Below are 18502 nucleotides of genomic sequence, written 5' to 3'. Positions count from 1 at the left end.
CTTATCCACAGAGACCTGGCAGGCCAGAAAGAACTGGCATGATATTCAGAGCACTAAATGAGAAAACTATGCAGCCAAGAATACTATATCCAGCTAGGCTGTCATTGAAAATAGAAGGAGAGATTAAAAAGCTTCCAGGACAAACAAAAACTAAAAGAATTTGCAAACTCCAAACCAGACCTACAGGAAATATTGAAAGGTGTCCTCTAAGCAAAGAGAGAGCCTAAAAGTAAAAGACCAAAAGGAACAGAGACAATATACAGTAACAGTCACCTCATAAGCAATACAATGGCACTAAATTCATATCTTTCAATAGTTACCAAGAATGTAAATGGGCTAAATGCGCCAATCAAAAGACACAGTGTATCAGATAAAATCGGGTGTATTCAGGCTGGTTATGGCCGTAGATGACACAGGGTTCAGAATGGATTAAAAAACAAGACCCAGTGATATGCTGTCTACAAAAAACTCATTTTAGACCCATAGACACCTCCAGATTTAAAGTGAGGGGGTGGACAAAAATTTACCATGCTAATGGACATCAAAAGAAAGTGGGGGTGGTAATCCTTATACCAGATTAGATTTTAAGCCAAAGACTATAATAAGAGATGAGGAAGGACACTATATCATACTTAAAGGGTCTGTCCCACAAAAAGATCGAACAATTTTAAATATTTTTGCCCCTAACAACATGGGAGTAGCCAATTATATAAAACAATTAACAAAATCAAAGAAACACATTGACAATAATACAGTAATAACAGGGGATTTTAACACCCCCCCCTCACTGAAATGGACAGATCATCTAAGCAAAAGCTCAAAAAGGAAATAAAGGCTTTAAATGACACACTGAACCAGATGGACATCACAGATATATTCAGAACATTCCATTGCAAGGCAATAGAATGCACATTCTTCTCGAGTGCATATGGAACATTCTCCAGAATAGATGACATCCTGGGTCACAAATCAGATTTCAACCAGCACCCAAAGCCTGGGATCATTCCCTGCTTATATTCAGTCCACAATGCTTTGAAACTAGAACTCAACCACAAGAGGAAAGTTGGAAAGAACTCAAATACACGGAGGCTAAAGAGCATCCTACTAAAGAATGAATGGGCCAATCAGGAAATTAAAGAAGAATTTAAAAAATTCATGGAAACAAATGACAATGAAAACACAACTGTTCAAAATCTTTGGGACACAGCAAAGGTGATCCTGAGAGGAAAGCATATAGCAATACAAGCCTTTCTCAAGAAACAAGAAAATCTCAAGTACACAACCTAACCCTACACCTAAAGGACCTGGAGAAAGAATAGAAAAGAAAGCCTAAACCCAGCAGGAGAAGAGAAATAAAGATCAGAGCAGAAATCAATGAAATAGAAACCAAAAGAACAGTAAGAACAGTAGAATAGATCAACAAAAGTAGGAGCTGGTTCTTTGAAAGAATTAATATGATTGATAAATCTCGGGCCAGACTTACCAAAAAAAAAAAAAAGAGAGAGAGAGAGAGGGAAAGGGCCCAAATTAATAAAATCATCAATGAAAGAGGAGATCATAACCAACACCAAAGAAATATAAATAATTATAAGAGCATATTATGAGAAACTATACACCAGCAAATTTAACAATATGGAAGAAATGGATGCATTCTTAGAGACATATAAACTACCAAAACTGAACCAGAAAGAAATAGAAAACATGAACAGACCCATAACCAGTAAGGAGATTGAAGCAGTCATCAAAAATCTCCCAAAAAACAAGAGCCCAGGGCCAGATGGCTTCTCAGGGAAATTCTACCATTTAAAGAATTAATATTTATTCTCCTGAAACTGTTCCAAAAAATAGAAATGGAAGGAAAACTTCCAAACTCATTTTATGTGGCCAGTGTTACCTTGACCCAAAACCAGACAAAGATCCCATCAAAAAGGACAATTACAGAGCAATATCCTTGATGAACATGGATGCAAAAATTCTCACAAAAATACTAGCCACTAGGATCCCACAGTACATTAAAAGGATTATTCTCCACGACCAAGTGGGATTTATTCCTGGGCTGCAAGGTTGGTTCAACATCTGCAAATCAATGTGATACAATACATTAATAAAAGAAAGAATAAGAACCATATGATACTGTCAATAGATGCTGAAAAAGCATTTGACAAAGTGCAGCATCCTTTCCGGATCAAAACTCTCCACAGTTTAGGGATAAAGGGTACAATACCTCAATATAATAAAAGCCATCTATGAAAAACCATGGTAAATATCATTCTCAATAGGTAAAAACTGGGAGCTTTTCCCCTAAGGTCAGGAACACAGCAGGGATGTCCACTATCACCACTGCTATTCAACATAGTTCTGCAAGTCCTAGCCTCAGCAACCAGACAACAAAAAGTAATTAAAGGCATCCAAATCAGCAAAGAATAAGTCAGACTCTCATTCTTTGCATATATGATATTTTATGTGGAAAACCCAAAAGACTCCACTCCAAAACTTCAGAATTCATACAGGAATTCAGTAAAGTGTCAGGATATAAAATCAATGCACAGAAATCAGTTGCATTTCTATATACCAACAGCAAGACAGAAGAAAGAGAAACTAAGAGGAGTCGATCCCATTTACAATCGCACCCAAAACCATAAGACATGTAGGAATAAACCTAACCAAAGAGGCAAAAAAATCTGTACTCAGAAAACTATAAAGTACTCATGAAGGAAGACCCAAAGAAATGGAAAAACGTTCCATGCTCGTGAATTGGAAGAACAAATACTGTGAAAATGTCTATGCTACTTAAAGCAAGCTACACATTTAATGCAATCCCTATCAAAATACCATCAATTTTTTTCAAAGAAATGAAACAAATATTATCCTAAAATGTATATGGAACCAGAAAAGACCCCAAATAACCAGAGGAATGTTAAAAAAGAAAACCAAAGTTGGTGGCATCATAATTCCTGACTTCAAGCTCTATTACAAAGCTGTAATCATCAAGGCAGTATGGTACTGGCACAAAAACAGACAAATTGATCAATGGAACAGAATAGAGAGCCCAGAAATGGACCCTCAACTCTATGGTCAACTAATCTTCAACAAAGCAGGAAAGAATGTCCAGTGGAAAAAAGTGTCTCTTTAACAAATGGTGTTGGGAAAATTAGATAGCTACATGCAGAAGAATGAAACTGGACCATTTCCTTACACCACACACAAAAATAAGACTCAAAATGGATGAAAGACCCCAATGTGAGAAAGGAATCCATCAAAATCCTTGAGGAGAACACAGGCAAGCAACCTCTTCGACCTCAGCCACAGCAACTTCTTCCTAGAAACATCCCCAAAGGCAAGGGAAGCAAGGGCAAAAATAGAACTACTGGGACTTCATCAAGCTCAAAAGCTTTTGCATAGCAAAAGAAACAATCAACAAAACCAAAAGACAGCCAACAAATGGGAGAAGATATTTGCAAATGACATATCAGATAAAGGGCTAGTATCCAAAATCTTTAAAGAACTTATCAAACTCAACACTCAAAGAACAAATAATCCAATCAAGAAATGGGCAGAAGACAGGGGCACCTGGGTGGCTCAGTGGGTTAAGCCTCTGCCTTCAGCTTGGGTCATGGTCTCAGGGTCCTGGGATCGAGCCCTGCATTGAGCTCTCTGCTCAGCAGGGATCCTTCTTCCCCTTCTCTCTCTGCCTGCCTCTCTGCCTACTTGTGATCTCTCTGTCAAATAAATAAATAAAATCTTAAAAAAAAAATGGGCAGAAGACATGAACAGACATTTCTGCAAAGACGACATCCAAATGGCCAACAGACACATGAAAAAGTGCTCAACATCACTCACCATCAGGGACATACAAATCAAAACCACAGTGAGATACCACCTCACACCAGTCAAAATGGCTAAAATTAACAAGTCAGGAAACAACAGGTGTTGGTAAGGATGCAGAGAAAGGGGAACCCTCCACCCTCCACTAGTTGGTGGGAATGCAAGCTGGTGCAGCCACTCTGGAAAACAGCATGGAAGTTCCTCAAAAGTTGAAAATAGAGCTACCTATGAACAAGCAATCACACAATTGGGTATTTACCCTGAAGTTACAAATGTAGTGATCCAAAGGGGCACGTGCACCTGAATGTTTATAGCAGCAATGTCCACAATAGCCAAACTATGGAAGGAACCTAGATGTCCATCAACAGATGAATGGATAAAGAAGATGTGGTATATATATATGTACAATGGAACACTATGCCACCATCAAAAAAAAACCCCAAATTCTGCCATTTGCAATGACATGAATGGAACTAGAAGGTATTATGCTAAGTGAAATAAGTCAATGAGAGAAAGACAATTATCATATGATCTCTCTGATATGAGGAATTTGAGAGGCAGGGCGGGGGGTCATGGGAGGTAGGGAGGGAAAAAAATGAAACAAGATGAGACCAGGGAGGGAGAAAAACCATAAGAGACTCTTAACCTCAGGAAACTGAGGGTTGCTGGGGGAATGGGGAGCAGGGATAGGATGGCTGGGTGATGAATACTGGGGAGGTATGTGCTATGGTGAGTGCTGTGAATTGTGTAAGACTGATGATTCACAGACCTGTATCCCTGGGGCTATTAATACACTATGTGTTAAATAAATAAATAAATAAATAGGAAAAGGAAAGAAAAAGGAAATGCAGTTCTGAGAATCTGCTCTCGGTCAACCTACGCTGTCTCTCCTTTATTGTTTACATACATAAAAGGCTGTGCCTTTAACAACTATGATGTGTCTTGTGCAGGAGCAATAAACTCAAGTTTATAATTTCTAGAACCTTCCTCCCCTCTTTGAGTAATCCTGGAGGATGGAAGTGTTGCTAGAATACTGTTCAGATTTTTTCTAAGCACATTAATGATCTCATCTGCTTTCAGTCAGAGGCCGCATGACAGAGACTGCTAGGGCCCCAGCAGGCAACAGAAATGGATGAAGTGGATGGAACCGGTCACACCGAGGCAAAAAAAAAAAACAAAAAACAAAAAACCCTACTAAGCCCAGACTGAAGGGGCCATCATTATTCAGCTCCTGCCAAAATGTTGCCACACAGGAGAAGGACAGTGTTCTAGAGCTTCTGATTTTTCAAGAGAAGTTGAAATTCAAAATGTATTCCAATGTGAAATCTCCTTCAAGTGTTGATAATGACCTCACGTTGGGCCAAAGCATTTCAATGGGCAGGATTTAGTACCCAGGGATCATCTTCATGGCTCGCTTGAAGCTCAGAAGTCTATGCAGGTGTCCTTCTAAAATAGGGTGCCCTAAAAAGTCAAATGTGGGGCTTTGGTTGGCTCTGAAAATATTTGTTTTTTTAAATCTCTTTCCAATCTACAATAGTATCCTCCTTACCCTGGAGCACAAAACCAGGTGATTCCAAAACCTACAAGAAAGGAGAAAAGAATGCTACTGCCATTCCCGATGAGTGAGCTTCACACATTCATTGTTCTCACTATAAACGCAATGCTACAAAAGCTTAGATTTTTTTTTTTTTTTTTTTTTTTTACTCTTCCCCTTTTTGCACAATAGCACCAACAGCATATTCCTCCTTGGGTATGTGACTTTTCTCCATCTTTCACACTTTGAAAAACCTAAGCTGACTCTTCAAGCCCAGGTGTCCCTCATCCTCCTTGCTATCCCAGCTGAGACACAGATGGCAAACGATCCCAATGTGCAAAATTGTTCAAAGGCCATTTGTCACAACTTCATGTTCCTTTTGAGCCCTTTTTCCTTGTGGAATTCCAGGCTAAGGCATCTTGCTTACCTTTTCTCAGCATTTTTGAATTGTTTTCTTGGTGGACTGGGATCCACCACACCCAAGCCACTTTTCCTTTCATTATTTCCTAGTATTTTAGAACATTTACACAAAGCCAGAATATCATTGCCTCATTCTTGGGGTTTATCTACTTAAGACAAGTCATATTCCATCAGCAACAAACAATCAGCACCTAACTGTTAAGTGCCCGATGCTACGTGGCATGATGGAGGTACAGATGCTCTCTACAGCCTCTAAAGGGAGTGCTGCATCCAGGCCAGAACAATTTCCCAACAGGCAACCATAATATTCTACCTGGCACTCAAATGCAAAACAGACTGGGCAGACGGCCTTCCAGGTCACTCCCATCAGCATTCAGCATTCAGAGGCTCCTGAATATATAGCTAGAATCCAGCGTTCGGTTAAAAATACCTAGCTTCCCTGGGGCTCCTGGGTGGCTCAGTGGATTAAGCCTCTGCCTTCGGCCCAGGTTATGATCTCAGGGTCCTGGGATCGAGCCCCGCTTCAGGCTCTCTGCTCAGCGGGGAGCCTGCTTCCCCCTCTCTCTCTCTGCCTGCCTCTCTGCCTACTTGTGGTCTCTCTCTCTCTCTGTCCAATAAAAGTAAATTAAAAATATATATATATATACCTAGCTTCCCCAGTTCTCGGAAACCACTTGAGAAGCACAGAGATCATCAGGTCCGTTTCTATGCCTTTGTTTAGTTCAGGACAAAGTAGTTAACAAGATACTACAGAAGGAAACCAAGGCCAGGCATCTCTTAAGTTTATTGGAGAACTCTTAGTTTGGGAGAGGAAAGATCACAGACAAACAACTCATAAAAGATAAAAGAACAATTAATTGCAAATGATTACAAAGGTAATTTCTGAAATGTTTATTTTGAGCCACTGCAAAAACAAAAGTATAGTGCATCCTGGAGTTTGTATTTTGGTAAATGAACATATCAAAGGACAGAAAAGCCAAAAAAAGTTACTGTTATACAATATCTTAATGTAGTAATTCTGCACAAATAGCTGCAATTACTCAAAGCTGCTCTGGCTATATATATATTAAACAAGAATGTGAAATTACTTTAAACACTGCACAAGTAACCAAAGTTAGCAAATCCAGCAATATTAAAACCTGATATTAAATAGTATTCAAACATTATAACAAAAACAAAACAATGAACTTCTAGAGCTATAATTCTACCCATGTGAAAGGAATGTACATGGATGGTAAAAAATAATAATAATAATAATAAATAAATAAAGTGACAAGAGTGACCAACACTGCACCTGCATCTTCAGAGCAGAGATACAGTAAGTGAGTAAATGCATGTGGGGTCTTTTGCTAAAAATGGAAAAAAAAATGCATTCCACTTTAGTATAATCACAGAATTCCCACTGAAGCTCTAACTGTCTTATGCTGGTGACAGGTGGGCAGGGTTTTAAAATGGAAAAGTATTTTCCCTATACCCTGAGTGTGGATGCGTATTATATATTTTTTAAACTGTGGAAAGTTTCTTTTGAGAAATACAGAATTTAAAGCAACATACTGATGGGAAATTGATACTTAACCATGAAAGAATACTATTAGCTAAATAATTAACTAAGAAGACATCTTGAGTCTGGACTCTGGCGATGAGTCAGGGTTAAGATTTGCATTTAGGAAATGTGCACTGATGTCAAAGCCATGTGGATAAATGATCTTTCACTTCATACACGGTACATTTAATAGGTAATTAAAGTCTCCTACCAGCAACACAAAACCCTTATTTAAGCAAAATGGAAGTATTATGAATTGAATTAACTCACATCAAATATCTGAAAAGGTAAGTGGGACATTTTTCAAAGTATAAAGATGTTATCACACATATTCACTGAGTGAATACTCTTAAAGGTTTTATTACTCCATTAAATTCTATCAACCATCCCAATAGAGATTTTAATTTTCATCTGTGATTTATAAATGAATCATTCATTTTGTATAAATCAGGAAATACTTTCAAAATCAACATTAATAATCTCCAAAATATAAATGTATTTAAACTTGGCTTGGGAAAAGAAGAATATGAAAGAACAGCTACATTTCAGTCGAAAATAATGTTCTAAAAAAAAAAACCCTTATAAGAGGCCTCATTCACTTTATTTCCCAAGATCCTTCAAGGGTTCTGAAATTGGTAAACAGAGAATTCAACTCAATGCATATCACATCACAACATGGTAATTTCATAAGGGCCAAAATGCACAGAACGGCAAGATTACAATGTTATAATATAAATATGTCAAGGAGATTTGTAATAAAATGAGACGGGGGTTGGGGAGGGTGGTCCTCTCAACAAACCGAGCAACCAAACAGACATAAGATGTCTTTGGAATAATCACAAAGTGCCTCTGAAGAAAGTAAGTTTAGACTGTCCTTGATTAAGATACTTCTCTCCATGAAAGGAGCTTTACTCACGCTTCTTTTCACATGTGCCAATACTTAATATTTTCCTCTACGCCCCTAAACTGATACAAGGGTAGAGTTCCATTAGAATTCTCACACACATGCTAACACCTAAATACTGGTCTGTCATTACATTGTGGCTACATAAAGGAACTCTGAGTCCCGCACAGCTCCAGGTAATTGCAGAGAAAACAAAGATAGGAGGAAAATCTTACTTCAAAATGATTATTACCATAAGAGATAGAAACAAAACATTTTCAAGCGCAGAAAGTTTTACAAAATGAATATATTTTCACTTTAGTTTAAAAGAAATTCAGAACTCAATTTGTTGTTAATCAAATCCATACAATGTATCGAAGTTAATAAACACAACTTGATAGTTATATACTTGTGAAAATTCAATCTAAATAATCCATGTTCTAATCAAAAACCCAGTTCCTAGCATGTACAAACCCAGTCCAGTGCTGCTGCATCTCAAGTTCTGAGAAGCTAAAGACAGAAACCATTCTGGCTAAATAGATCTCTTGCATTTCTCCACCTTAAAAAATACTTGAAGAAACTTTAGGAAAATTTATGTTTAAGGCTTGCTCTATTTCTTTATTTTAAATTGAGAAAAACCAAAGTTTACGCTAAACCTTAAACTATTTATGTATTTTTGGCATTTTTCTTAAAAGGCAAATTTTACTCTCTCATTATAAAATACATTTCTCTACCATAATGATTAATTCAAATTAATGTAAGTGCCTTATTCCTTGCCCCTAGCTGGGTGCTAGGTCTTCTACACTTTGTGCAGCTTCCAGAACAGTCAGTGCTCAGGAAAAAAGAAAATGTAATGGAGCAAAACCAAAGTCCCCAACAAAAAGTGACTTTACTCTAGATTTATGCTAATGGAAGAACCAAAAATTCACACGGGCATACCCTCACATGTAAAACCAAGACACAGTCTTGGTCCTCTATTCAAGTCAACTTGTGGTTTCTAAAGACAAAGCAGTAGAAAACATGGAACCCAAAAAACTCATGTCAGGCGACTTTACAAAATAGAGCAGATACCATTTTATTGGGGGGAAAAGGAGGGCTGGGAATCCCCGTTTTCTAGAAAAAGTTTATCCTTGTTAAGCAGAGAGTTTTGTGTGTGTTTTTTTTTCTTCAAATATCTGACAATGAAAATCATTACTGGGCTTCTTTAAATGCATTTCCGTATTAATATTAATTTTTAAAATTTAAAGTTTTGCACCCTTATTTTCATTTATAGGATAAATTAGGGACCCAAAATAGTCAAAAAAGAAAAATTCTTACTGCACAATCTTTATAGACATTTTATTTTAAAGCACCTTTTAAACGTCAACAGTGGGTTTCTAATCAAGAAAATAGTAAAATAAAAAAGGGCACAAAAACCCACTAGGCAAGGTTAAAGTACTCCCTTACACACACATACACACACACAAATTTCATGCCAGATGGATTGGCAACATTAGCAAATAATGTCATTTGCTGAAAGGCTGGGGAAACTATCACTGATGGCATTTATAGAAACCTAAAATACTAATATGTTTCTAGGAAATTAAATATTTTGGGAGATTCAAAAAGCTACTGATAGCTGAGCTATGAAAATAAAATTGACTTCTAAAAATAAAAGAGAAATTCTATGGCGGGGGGGGGAACCCATTGACCTCAAAGCTCTTTTGTCAGGGTAGTTCTCAACAGAATAGCATGTTTTGCAAAGGAGCAGAATGAGAAGTCTGTCCCTAGAGCCTCCCCTCAGCCACCTCAGTGTGGTCTGTAGCAGCACTATTTGGATGCAAAGAATGCTGTCAGTCAATGTTCCTGAAAACCTCAGGGTCACACCTTCCTTCATTCAAATCAATGTTCTTAGGGTCTTAACACACTACACAGGTGTAGAGAATAGTGATGAAGATAATATCTGACAGAGATTACAAAAGTATGAACTATGTACAACGTGGGATGGCTGAATGCGTGGAAAAAGCTCAATTTCCTTCCCTCCCAGTTCACTATCAGTGTTCATATTCAAAGTTTACCCTCTGCACCTGTAACTGTTTCTTCCTCTCCCCAGACGGTAGACTGTACCAGCTGCAGGGCTGTATTACGCGTTTTCCAAGAGCCAGTCAAACAGGGACTGGCAGCTCTCCTGGGTGCCTGGCTTCTCCCGCACTTCGTAGTACCGCAACACGGCCTGCAGGACGTCCCCCACCTTCCATCCCTTCTCTTGTAATCGTCGGGAGAGCTGGGGAGAAGGAAAGGCATGTCCCACATTAACCAAAAACAATCTCCTGACAACAAATTTCCATGCTTACTTTTAATATCAGAGAACTGTAATTCTCTCATTGTCTGCAGTAAAATATTCTTTCCTAGTTGTGTAACAAGGTCTTCTCCCCTAAATTACCATCCCTCTGCACAAATTAAGCATTTTTTCCTTCCTGCCCCTAACAAATACAGCTCCTCCAGAGAATGATACTTGGGATTGTTGAAAACGGAACTGCACAAACCTCCCCCACCTGAGAGTCTGTGTGGGAGTACAGCCTCCATTTCTGCACGAAATTCTTGACCTAAATCCCTCTGTCACACCCTCAATTAGGAACATCAAATAATAAAGACAATGTCCATCTTGACAGAAGGATGTGGATTTTTCCTTCCACTACATGCAATGTGGCTTTTTTCTGGAATACACACTCTGGCCTCAATTGGAAACACAGCTAAGTTAAGAAATGTTAATGTTTCAACAAAAAGCCACCAAAAGAGTAAATAAATATTGTGGTGATCATTTCACAATATATCCAATTATCAAATCATGTTGTATACCTGAAACTAATATAATGTTATATTTCAGTAACACCTCAATTTAAAAAAAAATAAATAAACAAAGGTTTAAATAAGCTCCATTGTCACCAGAATCAGAACATGTCTTCATTCATTTTTTTTCTATTTAGTTCTATAAAAACTACTTTAATTTTGTAATATAAATATGCTGAGCCTTGTTAAATACAGCCTTAAAGAGATACAACTCACAGACCATACAATTCATCCATTTGAAGTGTACTTAGTCAATGGTTTTTAGTAATAGTCACTGAGCTGAATGCAATCATCACTATAATCACTGTTAGAGCATGTTTGTCACACCAAAAGGAAAGCTCTACCTGTTAGTAAACACTCCCCATTTTCCCAAACCCCTCAACTCTAGGCAATTACTAATCTACTACAGTCTCTAGAGGTTTGCCCATTTGGGCCATTTCATATAAATGTCAACATAAAATGTATGGTCTCTGGTGACATTTCTTTCTCCTAATGTGACTTCAAGATTCCTCCACGGTGTAGCATGTATGCACTTCTTTCCTTTTCAGTGACTAATATAGTACTCCACTGCAAAGATAAACCACATTCTATTTATCTAATCTAGGATATTTCTACTTCTGGCCTACTATGAGTAATGTTGCTGTGGACATAATGTTTTCATTGCTCCATACCTAGGAGTGGAATTGCTAGCTTACATGATAATGCTAGGTTTAACTGGTTGAGGAATTTCCAAAATGTTTTCCTACTTTACTTGGGGATGTGGATCCCCAGTGGTGGCACCAAGCACCATTATGCTCATGTTCACCTCTGAGCTCTTCCTTAGCCCTCAGTTTATTCAAGACTAAATGACTTGAAAACGTCTGCCTCACTCCAGTGAGTGCTAACACCTTTCCTACCACCTCCTTCTCTTTGACAGCTCATTTCTTGAGGATCACTTTGTCTTATTTTCTCCTGTTGCCCCAAAACAGAAACATAAACCTGAAAAATCCAAAAAGTCCAAGAAAATACAAACAAATTAAAAAAAAAAAAAAGTTATTTTTACTGAATATCTTTTTCACATACTTCTTTCAACAATATCTTTGTAAACTCTGAACCAGGAATCAAGAAACTGGACTATTCTTTTTCTGTTATAGATCAATTTACACTGGTTATTCATTGAACTATTTTATATCTTATAATCAAATTAATCAAAATTCTGATAAGGAAGATCCTGGGACAAAAACCTTAAGACTATAAAATGCAAATCTTTTTTTTTTTAAGACTTTATTTATTTGAGAGAGAGAGAATGAGAGTGGTGAGGGTCAGAGACAGAAGCACACTCCCCACTGAGCAGGGAGCCCGATGTGGGACTCGATCCCGGAACTCCAGGATCATGACCTAAGCTGAAGGCAGTTGCTTAACCAACTGAGCCACCCAGGCGCCCCTATAAAATACAAACCTTGACCAACATAAGGTGCTTGGCACACAGTTAAGTTCTCAATAAAATCATCCTATTAGTGCATCGAATCTGATTGTTCTATTATTAGAATCCTACAAAATATTCAAAGTGGTCCATGGTCCCTTATAAGATGTTCAAAGCCTCACTGGCTTTTGAGTATGCTAGTTTCTCCCACTGATAAGACTGGATTAACAAAGTAGGAAGCATACTAATTACCAGGCATAATTATGAATCAATTTTAAAAAAGAATAACTTAATCCTTTCATATGCACACATGCTTAGTCATGGCATCTAACTCTGAGTACTTGGGATGTGCCAGGCACTAGATCAAGCTTTTTTTTTTTTTTTTAACAGTATTATGTTTACTCCTCACAAACCTCTGAACTGTTCTACTCATCTACTCATCTACTCATCTACTCAGTGCAGATGAGGAAACTGACTAGCGAGCCCACCCAAGCTTAGACTACTAGAGTGGCGGAGCTGACGTCCGGACCCACTATGAGACTTTACCGCATAAGCACTTACCCACTCTGCTACCAAGGGGCATCTTACTAGATCAACCACGTGACACAGAACATCATATACGGTTAAACGTGTCCTTACAACCACCCCGTAAGGCAGGTACTTACTTGTATGAATTCCTTCTTTGCAGAGTCATGAAGGTAAAGTTCTGCCACTTCGGCCTCAGAAGCAATGAGCCACTGAAGAATAACCCTCAGCTGGGGGTCTACTGCACACGGCTCCATGTCGATATTCGTAATGAGCAGGATCTTTCTGTCTTGCCCCAAACCTAATATTCACATTTAAACAATATAGAGTGAAACTCATCAACTGAACTCTCAATACTCTGGTTTCCAAGGATAGAGAAATATTTTCCATTTCTTAAGATTCCAATCAAAGCTGGGAAAAAAAAAATATGTCTTTTCTTATCCCCACCTTAACCTCAACTGAAACATTTATTTGAAAGGGCACAATAACTCTACAACACAGGAATAACATTGATCATCTACCAAGAGCACAAATACAAAACTTTATTTTGAGGCACTGAATATCAAGTACTATAAATGCATAATTTGTGTCAAATACAGTCCACAGGTAAAGAAAGAGAAAACAAAACTGTAAGGCTATGATTACAATCCAAATATAAATCTCTTATAAAAATCTCAAATAAATAAATACATTAAATGGACTTGAAGAAAGCTTCTTGAACTAAAAGAAGTAACAGACTCCACAAACACTGTAAAGGACATATTACAACATAAGTATTGTTCTAAACTCTTCCTATATACAAATTCCTAGAACCCTCACACCCATCCTGTGAAGCCAGAACTACCATCACCTCCATCTCACAGGTGAGGGACGTGAGGCAGAGAGAGATCCAGAATCTTACAGTGGGGAAATGGCTGAGCCAAGTTATGAACACACGGTCTGCTCCACGCTCTTAATCACTTCATTCTTGAGGCAAGAGAGGGGTAAAAATGTCACATGCAGCTACCCACAACCCAAAAGCCAGACCAGGGAATTTTCTGGTATACCCCTTTATAAATAAGATACTGCTCTCGAGTTTCGTTTCTCTTTTTATGAACATTATGTTCTCAACATAAAGAAGGATGAATCCCTGTTGACTGTAAAACTAATGACATGGACCGATATCATGTGTTTAACACTCCTGCTTAATAATGGCTGAGCAAAAGGCAGAGCTGAGACAAGGAAGAGCTCTGCCACACAAGAGGTGAGCAGCCGGCCTGCTGGCAGACATCACGCCAATTTGTACCAGTCATGGAAATTTGTTGGCCAATGTCCCTGGTTCTTTTTTACAATTTACAGGGCATTCTAGACCACTACTTATCATTTTTAGGATCTGTGTTGGTCCCTAATTTTTTCGCTTAAAAAACGGATCCTCGTCATTCTCTTCAGATAAATGTAGTGCCTTCTGCCCCCTCGCCCCCCACTGACTCTCAATCAAAAATGGGTCTGGTGCACTACGAAACCAAACATGGTCTCTGGGCCATTTTGTAAATCCTGCAGCAGTCACAGGGTTGGAAGCCAAGTCACCCGAGACTTCTCTGTATTACTGGGTTTCTCAGTTCGGGGGGCTCCTGGCTGCCTGGCCTAGGAGAGGTCACTCAACACCAGGGAAAAGGCAAGTGGCTGACCTCCTGCAACTGAAAATACAATGAAATGAGGTTTGTTGCCTTAGGATTTCCATATCTCTGAATCTTTCCATAAACCTCTTATCAATCTCTCCTACTTTACCAATTCCTAATTTAACAAATTTCAAAGCTGGCCAATTTTCTATATAACAAGAGATGACTATGATCTCGAAAGTGGGGGAAGTGACATGTATCTACATAGAGTTCATCTGATTTCTATCTACTCACAAAAGAAATCCTAAAGAGTCTGCTAGTGCCAAAAATAAAATTTTAGAATCAATTTCATATTTATATAAACTTTTATTTTCTTTTCTCTTAATTGTCCCTCAGTAAAGTCAGTTAAGTAATGACTAGTTCATTGGAGAAAATACTCACCACATGCATTTACATCATGTACAGTCTTTGGAACAACTTTGCTCACAGGTATTATTTGGAAAAGGGACACAACTTTCCTAGACAAAGTCAACACTCTTTTAGTCAACAAAAAGAAAAGAAATATTACCTAGCTTATCTCTCACTCTAAGAATATTGCCCTACCCCTACTTCATACCTGATGACAAAAATCTACTTCTAAAAGTCCTATATGAAGAATGTTTACTTAAAAAAAAAAAAAGAATGTCTACTTAGCAGAAATATTGGAACTAAAAAATTATCACCTTAAGTCTGAGGATTTTAACTCAGAAACCAGTACATGACTTCCCTAAATAAGAAAGGCATAATTGGCGATAAAATTCATCGGTCACTCAGGTGTTATAAAGTACATTTTGAGAAATTCATTTGGGCAACTTTCTGTTTGTCCACTTCAAAGAAATGATGGGGAAAAAAAAGCACTAGCTCAAAAACAAATATCTCAAACAGTATGAATATTTTTAGATGCCACTCTATAGAAGACATTATTGGTATTTACATAATAAAAATAAGCTGTCTAAATACAATGAAAATTCAGCTTCAATAGGGAAAATTTCTACCTTCATGCAGACCTTCTAATATTTGAATTAAGGATTACAAAGCATGGTCCAGAACACTCTGACCAAAGGCATCTAGTATTTATGTATTTGGAATTACATTCATCAAAAGAAGAATGAAATATTTTCTTCAAATATGTATATTTATGAGTTTAGGAACAGAAATGAGAGAGGGAAGAACCAATTTTTAAGTATCTTTTAATTTTTACTTACTAATTTATATAAGATCAACATTAAACACTAATTTGAGAAGTTATAAGTTTAGAAGAAAAAAACTAGGGCACATGCCATAATTATAATAAATTATATCTTATAATGTAAGGGTTTTATGTTTAGAAAAAGATAATTATAGAGAGATTATCATAAATTTCCCTCTCAAATCACTGAATGATTCAGTCTTTACACCAACGGGCACTTCATTAGTTTAGCAATCAAATGGTACAGATAGTTCAACAAAGGACCTGCCGCTGGATTTACTAGTTCAACAATTTCCTGATTTGTAATGTGAATACCCTGATTTGTAATAACCTGGAGCCTCAGTGATGAAAACGCACAAGGAGAAGACCCTTCTAGGAAACTGAACAAAAAAACATGCAAACACTTTGAAAAACAAACTGTCAATTACCTTCTCCATCATCCTCGTGATCTTCGTCTTTATCATCTGGCCCATCACTTTTCGAATAAAAGAGCAGAAGCAGTTAAAAAAAGAAAAGCTTTAATTAATAGTGGTATTAAAACCAATTCTTAAAATGTGGAAAAGAATGAATGTTACAATATGATATATGGCATTCAAAAAGGGAAGAGATGACAATAAAAAAAAGGAAGCTTTGCTTCTCACACCATTTCACGTTAAAATCTGAATTGTAAATGATGCCTAGACAGGTCATCAATAACCAAGAAGTTCTACCTTACCGTGATAGAGAACGCCAAGTAATTTCATGATAAAATTTATTTTCAAATAATTTAAAGTTAAAATATTCTACTAGTTTGGTTTTGGATAACACAGCATGTGAATTATCATAGAATGTCATGAATAATTATTTATTAATTCCTCTACTGATGCCATGCACATATTTTTAATGCAGTAAAAATACATTTTTCCTACTCTCCTTATATATGAAATAAAATTACATACAAAAACAACAACAAAAACCAGAAATCCTGTAGGAAGCAAGCTCTTTTTAATGAGATAATAATTGGTAGGATGAAAAATAGCAAGCAGAGCAATACATGCATAGATGGAACATATTTTGCAATTAGAGGTCAGTCTTATCTCAGCATAATTGAAGTTTTTGATTAGATGTAAATTATCAAGCAGAATCATGTCCAAACATAGGAGAAAAGCAGATTGATACATATTGGCACTGTAACCCACGTTCTTTTAAGAATATGACATCATGCATTAGTGTGAAAGACTCATCAGTTTGTAAGTTTCTGGACTGGACCAACCTGTCTGATGTTGGAAAGGATAAATTGTCCTCATACAAATCTCCTTCTAAACCAAGACTGCTCCAGCTACTGCTGTTACCATTACTGCCAGAAGAAGAAAAGAACAGAGCTGAACCAGAAAACGAATAGTAAAGAAGTCCTCGGTTTATCCTTGGAACAGCTTCTGTTGGTGATAAGTGGGAGGCTGGAAAGCTGCCCGGCGGAGTGGGGCATCCGCAGAGGTAGAGAGACCGTCACTGCTACTGGCAGCTTCGGACATTTGGGAGTTTTCTTACTTGTCCTCCATAAATCAGGAAAACTATTCTCAATTTATATTTATTTTACATACGAACACAACAGAATGACTTTTAGGACAGCAAATGAATGCGTGAAGTAAGAAGTTTCAATGATTAACATCTATGGCAAATCTTGGGATATCATTTGTAAAAGGCAATATTCTTCAGTTTGGGTAAAATTTTTAAAAAGACCACAGGTTAACATTCTTTCAGCTCTTTAGACAATGCAAACACTGACGGGTTTGGGGGTGGGAATGAAATGACAGGCAGCAAGACATAGTCCCAAATAGACCTTTTCTAACTACTTGGAGAAAAGATGTTTTATGATTTCAAAATACTTTTACTATGTCAATTACTTTCATTTCATACATTATGTATAATTCAGTAGGTGGCAAATAACATACATTTTCTTTAGAATATTGAGTAACCAAGGCTTAACATACCTGTCTGGTGGGCCAGCCACTAATGCCACACAGATACCTTCTTAAAGTACTGAATCAAAAGAAGAAAGCAACTAGATTCTAAAACTGCGGCAAAGCAGGAAGAAACAAAAAGCGACTGTGTTCGGAAACGAAACTAAACTTAAATTTTCAGACTAAAACCTAAACATGCAATTTAAAATTCTAGTCATTAAAATAATTAGTAAGCACATTAGTTTGCAGTGATAAGCAGCTTATATTTCCCCCACATTAGGCAATTATAGAATTATTATAAAATTAGGCAATTATAAAAATTAATATGTACATAAACCAAAATTCTGGTTCTAAAAACTGAATTAACGCAAAATCATCTTCTGTACATCAGTAAATGTTGACAGGGTTACAAAAAAAGGATGATTATTTAAAAGTTCTAAAGAGTTTCCAAGCAATTTCAAAAATTTACATATCCATATTTCCTCTGACACTAGCAAGCTGTCACAAACTACACTGTGTTAGAAAAGTTAAAACTGAGCAGTGACTTTCCAACCTACGTTCCAACAAATATAGCTCTATTATAAAACCATGAAAACAGCCAGAGTTTTGCCTGTGTAGCCTGCTGTCAGACCCATCAAAGATGGGAAAACATGGAAATACAGAATGGACAGGCAGCTGTGAGCCAAACAGAAAGGAAAAACTGAGGATCTCACATTGCATTTATCTCTATTAACAGAACCTCTATTAATAAAATAGATTTTCTAAACAGACAAAA

General features: G+C 37.2%; 1 protein-coding gene across 4 annotated transcripts in view; it reads right to left on the bottom strand.

Annotated features, from left to right (window-relative positions):
• Positions 1 to 6544: 6544 nt before the first annotated feature.
• The window catches only part of AKAP11 (A-kinase anchoring protein 11), a 49358-nt gene continuing 37400 nt past the window's right edge, over positions 6545 to 18502 (bottom strand). For all 4 annotated transcript variants that reach the window (XM_032873953.1, XM_032873954.1, XM_032873952.1 and 1 more), the window contains exons 9-12: positions 17040 to 17123; positions 16216 to 16262; positions 13102 to 13262; positions 6545 to 10468 (exon numbers count right to left, since the gene is read on the bottom strand). In XM_032873953.1, the coding sequence (XP_032729844.1) occupies positions 10328 to 10468; positions 13102 to 13262; positions 16216 to 16262; positions 17040 to 17123 (433 nt within the window). In that variant the 3' untranslated portion in view covers positions 6545 to 10327. The remainder of the gene's footprint in view (positions 10469 to 13101; positions 13263 to 16215; positions 16263 to 17039; positions 17124 to 18502) is intronic.

This window comes from Lontra canadensis, unplaced genomic scaffold (assembly GCF_010015895.1).
Source record: "Lontra canadensis isolate GAN:19392208 unplaced genomic scaffold, GSC_riverotter_1.0 scaffold51, whole genome shotgun sequence".
Taxonomy (NCBI): domain Eukaryota; kingdom Metazoa; phylum Chordata; class Mammalia; order Carnivora; family Mustelidae; genus Lontra; species Lontra canadensis.
Note: the sequence above shows the minus strand (reverse complement) of the source record. Positions and strands in the feature narration are given on the sequence as shown.